The following is a 13,215-nucleotide window of genomic DNA, read 5'->3' as shown; positions in this document are numbered from 1 at the left end:
GGTGATACCCATCCTCTTCAGCTTCCAACAGCAGATAGCACGAGGACCAGAGGGAAAAAGACAAAAAACACGGAACAGAAACAGATACTGACCAAAAGAAAAAAAAAGGAACCAAGAACCTAAGCTCTTGATACCACTTGTTACAATTCTTGGTATAGAGCTACCAAGAATCACCCCAGAAAACCAACTAGCAGAAAGAGAAAACATAAAGAACAACACCAGAATTTATACTTGGTTCAGAAATTCTTTGTAAAAGAATTTCCTACGTCCAAGTTGGCCAGTGAGGGTCAAACGCCCCCTAGCATGCACTAATATTCAGAATAGTAATATGTACAAATATGTTCAGCAATTTACATATACCAGCAGCTAACACAGCATATACTAAACATGCAAATAAGCACCTACTCACAATTACAGAGAAATACCAGATCTGGAGAAGAGCACCACAATTACAAATGATTTATCTCAAGAAACGAAAACTATCAGAAAAAGAAATAAAGACAAGATAACACCGTTCTCAAGCAAGCACCAATAACACCAGCACCTCAGCTACACGGTTTCACCAGCTCTGCATCAGTCCACGAGCTCACCATCTTGAATCATCTTCAATTTCTGATAACCGTATCTTCCAGAAATAAACCGATTAAAGGATGCGCCTCACCACAAGGAACAAATCTATCCAAACAACTGAGGTGAGATTCTCAGTATTTCTCACTCAAAAACCCTCTCAAAATGTTCGACAAACCCTAAGTCTTCTTTTCTCTCAAAGAACCCAAATGAACCAGAGAGAGGAAAAAACAATCTGAAAGCTTAACCATTAAACAGAATTCGACCACGTATTTTAAAGCCACTCATTTTAGTTTTGTTATCACAGCAGTAAAAACGCAGCGTATTGACTTAGGCTACAGATAACTAACATATAAGAGTAATACTTATTGGGCCTCACTAATAAAACATAAGCTTCAGCCCACAAACAAAATGAACAAACAGATATGGAGCAAATGACATCAGTATATCGATAGCTGCAAGTTTAGGAAATATCCACAACAGCTACTAATGTATTTATTGCTTGATAGTTAGAAATGATACTTCAAATGAGCATAATCTAGGTAATAATGTCAATAAGTATATGATTAATGCTTATCTCGATCAGTCTGTGCAAAATTTATTGACATATCTATTGAAATTGATTTTATGGTGGGTGTATTCTTTATCCACCCGGTCAATGTGTAGCGCGAAGGAAGAAAGAGCGGGAAGAAGAAGAAGATAAGAAGAGAGATATTTGTGAAAGCTTTTCTTATTATCTTCTTCTATTCTATATTTTCTTTATATATTCCTTAGTACAAATATTACTAATAGACCATTAAAATAACATTCCATAAAGAGTAATGTTTAAAGAGCCCAGTAATCATTTAAGCGTTTGGGCTGTTGGACAACTCTTTTGGGCCTAGCCGCTACATTGCCTCCCCCATCAAGATGGACCGTGTCCGCAGGGTCCTTATAGGCCCGTCCGTTCAGGGCTGGACAGTTAGGGTTTGCTTCCTCATTAATAGAAGGGATGGTTCCAGAAGGTAGCTGGGAAGGGATAATAAAATCTGGCCTCTCATTGGTGGATGTGTCGGTGGCTAGTGTCTCATTGGACGCTGAAGAGGTAAGTGGTACAGCTAGCTTCTCAGTGGATGCTGAAGAGGTCAGTGAGACAGCTTGCATCTTCTCACATCCTTCTTTCCCAAAGTCCTTCGTACACAGCTCCCTTTCATCTTCCCAAGTTGCAGCATCCGGCGGTAAATCAGACCACTGGACCAAGGCTTGGTGTACCTCAGCCCCCTTGCGCCAAATGGAACGATTTGCTATCACAGCCACTGGTATATGGCGCGGTGGAACAACAGTCAACTTGTCGGGTATACTATGCAACTGGTATTGTCGATCTGCCAAGAATGGTTTCAACATGGATACATGAAAAACCGGATGTACCCGTGACCCTTCCGGTAGCTTGAGTTTATAGGCTACAGCACCTACCCGCTCCAGCACTTCAAAGGGCCCATAAAATTTGAGGCATAGCTTAGCAGAAGATCGACGAAATAACGAAACTTGGCGATATGGTTGAAGACGAAGGAGAACAAGATCTCCAACCGCAAAGGTGATGTCTTTCCTTTTCTTGTCAGCCGATTCTTTCATAAAGTTTTGAGCTTTCCTCAGATTCTGTTTCAGTGCCCCCAGGATCTGTGATCGGAGACGAAGATGAGAGTCAACCGCTTCCAACTGGCTGGTTCCTAAGGAATAGTGGACCAGAGAAGGAGGTTATCGACCAAAGGTTGCTTCGAAGGGAGAAGATCCCAGCGAACAGTTGAAAGCAGTATTAAAGTGGTACTCTGCACAACTCAGAAAACGAGCCCAGGTGGATGGCTGGTCATGAACAAAAGCCCTCAGGTATTGCTCTAATACTCGATTTGTACGTTCCGTTTGGCTGTCGGTCTAGGGATGATATGATGAACTGAAACAAAGGGTGGTACCTTGCAGTTTGAACAAGGCGGTCCAGAAGTCGCTCACAAAAGAGGGTCTCTATCTGAAACGATAGATCTGGGAGGACCGTGCAATTTGCCGACAGTATCCCAAAAGACCGAAGCCACCTTAGATGTTGTGTAACGCTGTGGAAGAGGGGCGAAGTGCGCTCCCTTGGTCAGACGGTCACAGACCACAAAAATGGTAGTGTACCCAGCCGACGGAGGCAAATGGGTGATAAAATCCATGCTAAGGTCAGACCAGATAGCAACTGGAACAGAAAGGGGTTGTAACAACCCATAAGGTGCATGATTTGCTGCTTTGATCTTTTCACAAGTTTCACAGTTCCTTATATAATTTTTAACATCCTGTAGTACTGTTGTCCAGGTGAAACTAGCACAAAGACGGACCAACGTTCGGTGAATACCCGGGTGACCACCCAAGGTAGAGGAATGGAACTCGGCCAGAAGTAAGGGAATCAACGTGGATCCAACCGGAAGGAAGAGACGGCCCCAGTGATATAACAGATCATTTTTAAATTGCCAGTGTGGCAAAGTAGAGCTGCCATTCTGTAATTCTGTAATAATCTTAGTAGAATATGGATCCTGTAATAATTCTGCATGTAATAAGGACCCACAATTTGATACAGGGCCCGTGAGGGCTGCAAAGTGAGGGTTGGAGCCCAACTTGTCATGATCTGGGTGTCTGGACAAGGCATCAGCAGCCTTGTTAGTCTTACCGGACTTGTAGACTATCGAATAGTCATACCCAAACAATTTAGATAGAAATTGCTGCTGCTCAGGTGTCTGTATCACTTGAGTCATTAAACAATGTAGGCTTTGATGATCCGTGCGAATAAGAAATTTGGAACCTAATAAGTATTGCCGCCATTTAGCTACAGATGACGTTAAGGCAAATAATTCACGGATATAAGCAGATTTTCTCTGCATCAGAGGGGGAAATTTCCTGCTAAAAAAAGCAAGTGGGTGTTCCTGTTGAAGCAGGACAACCCCAATTCCAACCCCAGAAGCATCAACTTCAATAACAAAGGGCAAGGAAAAATTTGGTAAAACCAACGTTGGAGCAGTAGTTAGTAATTCCTACAATTGGTGAAACGCGTGAGTGGCCGTAGGATTCCAATTAAAACCCTCACGAGTTAAGAGATCAGTTAGGGGTGCTGCAACACTAGCATAATGTGGTATAAAATGTCGGTAATAGCCGGACAAGCCTAGGAAGGCGCGAACTTGTGTTTGAGAAGTGGGAATGGGCCACTCTTTCACGGCTAGCACCTTAGCTGGATCAGGATTGACGCCCTCTTGTGAAATAACATGGCCTAGAAACGCCACAGTGGCAGTAACAAAGCTGCATTTAGATCTTTTGGCAAAGAATTTGTGAGAATGTAATAGCTGTAGCACCTGTGCAAGATGTTCAATGTGATCCTGCAAAGATTGACTATACACTAAATGTCATAAAAAAAAACCACAACAAATTTTCTTAAAAATGCAGCAAAAATTCCATTCATTGTTGCCTGGAATGAAGAAGGTGTGTTTGTAAGGCCAAAAGGCATCACTAAAAACTCATAATGTCCATGATGAGTCCAAAATGCAGTTTTGTGAACATCCTTAGGATGCATTCGAATTTGATGATAGCCTGAACGTAGGTCAAGCTTAGAGAAAACGGTAGCCCCATGGAGCTCATCAAGTAATTCATCAACCGTGGGAATAGGAAAACAGTCCTTAATAGTGACTGCATTAAGGGCACGGTAATCCACACAAAATCGCCATGTGCCATCTTTTTTTTTACTAACAGAACCAGAGAGCTAAAATCAGAATGACTAGGACGAATTATACCACTAGTCAACATTTCTTGAACTAAACGCTCAATCTCAGATTTCTGGAAGTGTGGATAGCGATAAGGGCGAACTTGAACAGCCTTAGAATTTGGTAACAGAGGAATGTGATGATTGTGATTCCTATCAGGAGGTAATTCCTGGGGAATGGAAAAGACGTCCTGAAATTGGTATAGTAGCTTAGCCATAGCTGGAACCAATTGGAAAGTGTCCGAATCTGTATGTAAATCGACGGACACAACAACATTGGCAGGAGTAGCCGAAAAGCACATGAAACAAGTTGCCAGACCATTATGGGTTGCTAATTTGGACAATTGTGAGGAAGAGATAGCAGTTGGGCTGATTTTTGTATCACCTTGCAATTGGGCTGAAGTATCATGAAATTTAAAGGACATGGTCATGGTAGTATAATCAGTGAGAACAGGGCCCAATGTTGCCAACCACTGAATACTTAATACCACATCTGCACCCTTGAGATTCAGCACAAAGAGATCAGCGACAAACTGATGAGATTGGAGCAAAAGAGGCACTTGATAACAAGCAGCTGGACATTCATTAACTCCCCATTCCCCACCTGCACTTGAAAAGGTGTGATGGAGTGTAAGGTAAGGCCCAGATAATGCGTCATGCGTGCGGATAAAAAGTTGTGGGTGCTCCCTGAATCAATAAGAACCTGAACACAGTGGCCATGAATGGAACCTTGTAATCTGAAAGACCGCGAAGAGTGATGGCCAAACATGGCATTCAAGCTTATTTCGGGTGGAGAAGATGTTGTAATGGCCGGATCTATAGACACTGGGTCGAGGGGCGCATTGTCCACATCCAAATCATCTTCGGATCCAGCAAAATACAGCAGAGAAGCTTTACCCTTACATTAGTGACCAAAAGTATATCGTTCATCGCAATTATAACACAAATTACGATCCCGCTTAGCTTGTCTCTCAGCCGCTGATAATCTTCGAATAGGAATAGCTGGGATAGCGTCAGTGCTCTTTTTTGGTGACGGTAATAAGGCAACAAGTGCTGGTAATGTTGCCGGAGTTGGGGTACGTGACGTCCATTGCCGAGGAGCAGGTTTCTCCTCTGCAAATTGATCTTCAAAAAGCCGTGCTAAGGCAAAAGAGCCATGAAGATCCGGTGGCCGCATCGTCAAGACCGCACGTCTGATCTGGGGTTTTAATCCACTAATAAACATACTCTTCAACAGATCTGGGCTAACGTCGCGTAACTTGCTTGAGAGACTCTCAAACTGAATCTAGTAATCACCCACCCATCCAATTTGTGTCAGTTTTGTGAGCAACCCTGCAGTGTCTTCGAAACCGGTGGGTCCAAATCGATGCTGTAAAGCAACATTAAAATGCGCCTAGGAAGTGCACAAGCCATCACGATTTAGTCCTTGAAACCAACACGCCGCTGGTGGATCGATATGAAAGGAAGCAAGTAAGAGGCGCTCACCATTAGGAATCTGATGATAGAGGCAGTAACGATCCACCGCAAAAAGCCAATCAGTTGGATCGCCGGATGCAAACCGTGGAAAAGCTAACTGAGGACGCTGAGCACATGGTTGGTTTGTATTATCAAAAGCTGTTGCTGCATAATTCAGAGGTGTGGAACCCAGGATGCCGATATGAGCAGTTCTGACCGATTCAACCATTGTTTGCATTTCAGTGTGCAGATTAGAGCGAAGTAAGTGAACTTGCTCCCGAATCAGATCTGGAATGAGTAATTGCTGTTGTTGGAGTTCCGTGATCTGGTTTTGCAAATCCCGAGAACGTGCGTTGATATTCTCTGCCATGGATGAGCAAAGGAGAATCAATGAAAGCACCAATGTAGCGCGAAGGAAGAAAGAGCGGGAAGAAGAAGAAGATAACAAGAGAGAGAGATATTTGTGAAAGCTTTTCTGATTATCTTCTTCTATTCTGTATTTTCTTTATATATTCCTTAGTACAATTATTACTAATAGACTATTAAAATAACATTCCATAAAGAGTAATGTTTAAAGAGCCCAGTAATCATTTAAGCGTTTGGGCTGTTGGATAACTCTTTTGGGCCTAGTCGCTACACAATGTATATGAACAAAATGACAGCAAAGTAATGCATGGACAGAAATAAGGGGTTACCTCTCTCCTATGATCTCGAGTAATGATCTTATCTTCTTCAAAGAACCACAATGTTTATTCCTCTTTTTTACGTGGGGACCCACCACACCGGGGACTTAAGCTCTTCTGCAATATGTTGTTTTAGTTTCGCAGAACCCATACACTTTGCTCTCTGTTTACAAAAATCTCCTGACAGCATTCTAGATCAGCGACAATGGGAGGGGATGCGGCTTCGCAGGCACCGCGTCAGTACGCCCTGACACCACAGAGACGCGGCTGCGCAGGTGCCGTGTTCAGTTCAGCTACAACTCCCACGCCATGGCCGTTTGCATGTTCCATGGAACACGATTGTTTTATGAACGCATTTTAATACGGTAACCCACCTCCCACGTCATCATGCATTACATTGGTATATCCTTCCATCATGAATGTGTTCCGATGATACATTTTCAAAAACGAACTACTGGAGTCAAAAGCCCTTGGGACAAAAGTATTATTATTTCTTTTTTGGAAACATAGTATTATTTTTCTTGTTTTACGCACAACTCTACAAGTGTCCCTTCGATTGATTTTTTTTTTTTGGGCTCTTTCAAGACGAAGAATCTAGCTTGTGTGGAGCCGTGGAGGTACGAAGTTTTCTTGGTCAAACAATTGAATGAATACGTTGTAGGATAGTCTATGGGGTAATTATGTTAAAATTTTATGAATTTGATGTTTGTTATTTTAAATGACACAAATTATGTTATTTTAAGAGAGAGAGAGACACAATGAATGAAAATCGTGGGAGAGAAAGTAATTATTATTTTTTAATTTAAATTTTAAATAAAATTTTTTATGTCTCTCTTAAAATAACATAACTTTATGTCATTTAAAATGACAAATACTTTTTTCAAATTTTATGCCTATCTTTTTTTTCAGATAATGTAAAGAGAAAAATAAATATAATTTTTTTTACATGATCAAATAAAAATTTTAACACAAGAAAATTTATTCTCAATTATAGTCTTGCATTATGAAATCTGTACCCAAAATTGAAAAATAAAAAAATCTAACATTGTGAAAGCATGTATCCGTTTAAACCCAAAATCTATATAGACATCTCTACAAAAATAAAATAAAAATCTATATAGACACTGATTAAGGAAAGTTTAATACTTTTATTGCAGTACTAAATGTCTGTTTGAATTATTTTTTTAAATTAGAAGCTACTTATAAATAGAAGTTAGACCAAATAGATTTTGAAAAAAGCTATTATAATAAAAAGTATTTTTTAATAATATAGAAAAAATTAAAAGTTAAAAGCTTTTAGAAGGAGATTTTTTTTAAAAAAACTCTAATTAGCTTTTCTTGAATTGTATTTTTTTTTTAAATTAAGAGATATAGAAATAGAGAAAGAATTTTATTGAAATATGTGATTTTAAATAATTTTTAAGTTAAAATTGTTATATAATTACCAAATAACTTTTAATTTTTTTCAAGTTTTTTTTTTAGTTTTATCTTATAAGTAATTTATAGCTTAAAAAATAGAAGATTCCAACAGACACTAAGGAAGCGTTTGGTAGAGGAGAAATTTTTTTTTACCCGAGAATTATGATTTTCAGGAATATAATGAGAAAATGAGTTTTCTGTGAATGTTATCAAAAATTTATTTGGTAGACTAACATATTACTGGGAATATTGAGTTGATTTTCTTGATGCTATGTTTAGTTGTATTAAATTTTTTCTTGTCATAGAAATCTTAAAATACCACCTTTTGAATGGTATTCCTGGATAGTTTTTTCAAAATAATTTACACACAAAATAAAATCTCGGAAAAATTAAATTCTTGAAATAAAAATCTTGTACCAAACATGAATAAATAAAATTATCACTTTCAGTTTCCTGAAAATACTAAAAAAATCATTCTAACAAACTACCCCTAAGACACGTTGAAAAGGGCTATTTTTTTGTAATATGAAATGGAACCAGACCCGTATATGGGCCACAATTCAATACCGTAAGCTCTCGTGTCCAAGACAGTCTTAGGTGTCTATGACGCATAAGAAAGAGAGATGCCACTTTATCACAATTCAATCCCCTTCTCAACGAAAGGATTGGGATAAATGCGAATTACGTCAAGCAGCACAAGGTTTTGATTTGTGATAATCCATGGATTTCAGTGCGTGGATTCACCCTTAATCTACATTCTGCAGCAATCCGGGCGCTGATATACTATATTATAATATATTTTTATGGGGATGCAGATGACTATATCGTATTTCTATTTTCTACCCCTAGGATTAAGAAGGATAGATACGTATCCTCGTGACTCGTGAGCCATTTTCAATTAAGCAATCTCCACTACATTTTTTTAGTCTAAAAAAGTAACTTTTTTTTTTAAATTTTTTCACTAATTCATTAATTGATTGACAAATTCGATCAAGTCAGGACACAATTAAATAAAGTTTTCTTATCAAGTTGGTAACGTAAATGTATATTCAGAACTCCAATTTGATACAAGTAATTAAGTTGTTCCAACTTATTAAATGACAATTTTTTAACCGCATATTTTACTTTTAATTAGAATTTCTATTTTTATTGTTCTTCTTTTGAGCTTATAAATTTTCTAAAAGTGTGTTCTTTATTCAAGCTTATTTTTCTAAATTTTTTTAATACAAATGATTAATATGGGATATTTATTACATAACGGATGGATAACAATTGTTATATAAAATTACGGAAAAATAGTTTGACAGTGACCGCAAATAAGTTATCTGTAATTATTTTCAAAACGAAGTTATTTTGGTATTGAAATCTTAAAAAATTATAAATATAAAGACTATTATAACATGAAATAAATTAAAATTATAAAAATACCATAATTTTTGCCCCAAAACAACGTCGTATTAAGTTTACCGCAGATAACTTATCTGCAATAAACGCAGAAAAAACGTCGTATAAAATAATTAGGAAGTGTTCTGCTTTAAAATAACCAATTTAACTTTTATAAAATATGTGATAAAATCATAAATTTAAATCTCTTAATTTTTTATTTTTTTGTTTTCTCCCTTCTCTCTTTCTCCTTAGGATTTTCTCGCCTTTATATCTATATTATTAAGTTCATGGAAAAAATAATTAAGCAAAACAAATTAAACATATATTATAAGAAAGAAAAACGTTGTTAATTTTAAAAATATAATTTTATGTCAATTCAAGCGAATGACTATGTTTTAATATATATTTTTAATTTCTTTTTTACGTTTTCTCTCTTTCATAATATTATTCTTTTGTCTTTCCGCTTAAATTGTAGTATAAAAATAATAAAATATAATTATTTTGTTTAAAATAATATAAAATTATGTCCTTCCAAATGATAAATATTTTTTCTTATTAATATGATTATTTTATAATATAATAGATAAACACAAAATATATTTTATTAAAATTATTAGGTAGTGTGTTCCTATAAAACAACTTATGTAATAGAGTCGTAAAGCATCTAATAAAAATATATATTTAAAACTATTAATTTATTCATCCTTTCTCTCTCTGCCTTTAGGATTTTTATTTATTTTTTTGGGTAGAATTTTTCTAGAGGATTTCTTCCCTTAACTTACGTATTAAATCATTTATTAATAGAAAATAACGGGGGTAAGAATAGAGACTTTTCAAAAAAAAAAAAAATTCAAAAAATGAATTGAGAAAAGAGATAAGACAGAAGCAGATGTAGACACAAGATAGGTGTACAAAAAGGCCAGGTTACGTGCCACTCTCAAAGTAGTGTGCCATTTCCATCCATAAAAATCACCCAAATTGTTAAATCTATCATATCATTGTTGGAACTTGGAAGCATAGCGCTGCATCTTGAACTTGGGGGGCTTTTTTATTTTTCTGATGCCAGCCAGAATCTCAGCAGTAGATAATAGAATCTTGTACTATCTCATCATTCAGAATCTTTAAGCCCTTACAATATATATAGAACAAGAAGAATCATTTGAGGAGGGCAAATTAAGATGTTGGAAGGAAAAGCTATGGTGAAAGAAACTGACATGCCGCTGAAGATGCAAATCCAAGCTATGGCCTCTGCTTCTCAGGCCCTTGATCTCTATGATGTTTCTGATTGCATCTCTATTGCAGCATATATCAAGAAGGTTCTTTCTTTTTTTATTTTCCCCCTAAATTGAATTGTGGTTTTGACGTTAATATGTTTCATTTATTTATTTTTTATTTTATTTTTTTTCCATTGATTAAATGGCGGTGGTGTTTGTTTTTTCAGGAATTTGACACGGTGTATGGGAGTGGGTGGCAATGTGTGGTGGGATCCAATTTTGGGTGCTATTTTACTCATTCACCAGGAACTTTCATCTATTTTGCTCTGGAAACACTTAATTTTCTTATTTATAAGGGTAACTCTTCTTGATTTATGTACAATCTGAGACAGGAAGGAAACAGGGTTATCAGAGAAGCATCTACAATATCAAGGAACTGATTTTATGCCCTTGGAGTGATTTTCTTCCATGTATAAGCAGATTATATTAGTTGTTGCATTGCAGCATGGAAGAGCTATGTATAGTTGTTGCTCTATCAAATGTAGCTTTTCTGATACGAAAGTGGGCCAAGGACTATTCAGTGAATGTGTACGTAGTACTGTCACGTGCTGAGTAGAGTAGGAAGTAGCTTTTGTAAATAGGAAAGTGAATAAGGCTTGTTTTGTAAATAAGAAAGAGAAGAGAGCTGTTATTAGCGAGATTTACGGGTGAAGTAACTCTATACATAAGTAAATGTAAACTCAGTTTAATTACCAAACATGCAAAATACGGAATCGGTCTTTGTTCATTTCGTTTTCGTTCTTTCTCTTCCGATAGGATTTGCGTTCCTAACATTATCGACTCTAGATTCTCCTATATGAAAGTGTATTAATCAAGCCATAATTAAAATGCTACCTGTGCTCTTTGTGTGTCAATTTTTTTTTTGTGCTTTATTCATTTTCCCTACCCCACCGGGCCACCACCCCCCTTTTTTCAAGAATATTCATTTCTTCCTCTTAGAAAATAGAACGACGGTTGCAATTACCACGCAGTCACATGATGTTATTCGAAAATTTTAGCTTGGATAACAAGATTTTCGTTATTTTTAACCAAAAAAAACAAAAACAAAAGGGATTGAAAAGCACAAAGAAATTTTATGCTATTTGAGTATCACTTGTGTATCTGGAACTTGCTTTTGTTTTTACCTCTCTTTTTTCCCTTCTTTTTTTCAAAATGGATTTTCTATTATAACATAAGCTAGCTCTTTAAAAATATTACATTAAGAAATGGTACAAATAGTTTCAAATAAATGACAAAAAATATATTTTGTGCTTTGATGTCCCTGGTAGTTGGTTTTTGCTATTACTGTTTAGTTAGCTCGGTAGTGGAGAAACAATCAGTTACATGGTGTTGAAAATAACGGGAAAACATACAAGCTACATGGTGTTGAAAACATACAAGGTGCAGTCCGTAGAGAGTCTAGTTCGTGAGTATACACAAGCCTGTATAACTTCTAAAGGGACAAAGCTGACCAAGAATTACATTTTTGTTCCTATTAGATGGTTATCTCTGGACACAGGTTGGGTGAAATTAAACACGGATGGTGCAGCCAGGAGTGATGGCAGAGGTGCTGCTTATAAAGGAATTATAAGAGATGGAAATGGTTATTGGATAGGAGAGTTTGCTTACTATATTGGCCATTGTTTAGCTTTTGTTGCAGAATGATGGGGGTGTCCTCAAGGGTATTGAATTTGCTTGGGCTAGAGGTTGGAGACGTTGTATCCTAGAAAGTGATTCAAGCTCAGTTATCACTTTACTCTCCAGAAGTGGAAGAGCAGCTCGAGAGTCTCGCATAGTGACTCGGATTCGAGTATGATTACAAAAGAATTAGGAAGTTCACCTGGTTCATGTTTTTAGAAAAGGAAATAATTGTGCAGATTGACTTTCTAAATATCCTTTAGACTACTATCTTGTTGAGAATAATTTTTGTGTTTTTTCAAACCCTCCCCTGGTATTTAGCCTTGGTATTGGGCTGATTTGTCTTTGTCTTGTAATTTCAGAACGATTTTATTGAATTAATCTCTTTGGGGCGTAGTTATTAACCCCCTTAGATTAAAATAAATGACAAATCAAACAAGACTGCAATTGTGTAAGAATACTACTAGTGGTGAGTTGCAGTTGAAATTGTATCTTAATTTTTACTTATTTATTTATTTTTTTGAATAGAAGAGTTATACATATATATTTAATGATAGTATTATATTATATTATTTATTTGATTTAACATTTTTGTAATTGTTAATATAAATTAACTCATTAAATGAGATGTTAATTAATATAAATTTAAATTTATTACATAAAAAATAAAAAAAAAATTCTTGTTTCATTCAAGTGTTGTGAAATGTCTAATGGTGCATGGTGTTTAACTGATTTATTTGTTTTTCAAATTATTCTATATCTAATAATAGAAAAATGTTTGTCCTGTCTAGGCGGATTGGATTAATTATAATAAATTTGATGATTAAATCATAATTGATTTATATAATTAATATAATAAGGCGTAATAAAATTGGACATAATTAGTTAACACTTAATAAGTTTAATCAGTGTCTGAACTTTAAAACATTGATATAAATTTACTTGACATAAAACCTGTCAAAATAAAATAATAAAAAAACACTGGATTACATAACAAAGAAATGAGTTAGATTTTGATGCATCAAGGGTAAAACTATTTTAATTTGGTATGCATTAAAAG

General features: G+C 36.1%; 1 protein-coding gene across 1 annotated transcript; it reads left to right on the top strand.

The window, feature by feature from the left end:
• Positions 1-10,223: 10,223 nt before the first annotated feature.
• Positions 10,224-11,343, top strand: LOC133289875 (uncharacterized). Its single transcript, XM_061487897.1, has 2 exons — positions 10,224-10,580; positions 10,706-11,343. The coding sequence occupies exons 1-2, from the start codon at positions 10,443-10,445 to the stop codon at positions 10,847-10,849; spliced, it is 282 nt and encodes a 93-aa protein (XP_061343881.1). The 5' UTR covers positions 10,224-10,442; the 3' UTR covers positions 10,850-11,343.
• The last annotated feature ends 1,872 nt before the right edge of the window (positions 11,344-13,215 follow it).

The sequence above is a fragment of the Gastrolobium bilobum genome, unplaced genomic scaffold (genome assembly GCF_033153095.1).
Source record: "Gastrolobium bilobum isolate Gb01-03AN ecotype WA unplaced genomic scaffold, APGP_CSIRO_Gbil_v1 utg4848, whole genome shotgun sequence".
NCBI lineage: Eukaryota > Viridiplantae > Streptophyta > Magnoliopsida > Fabales > Fabaceae > Gastrolobium > Gastrolobium bilobum.
Note: the sequence above shows the minus strand (reverse complement) of the source record. Positions and strands in the feature narration are given on the sequence as shown.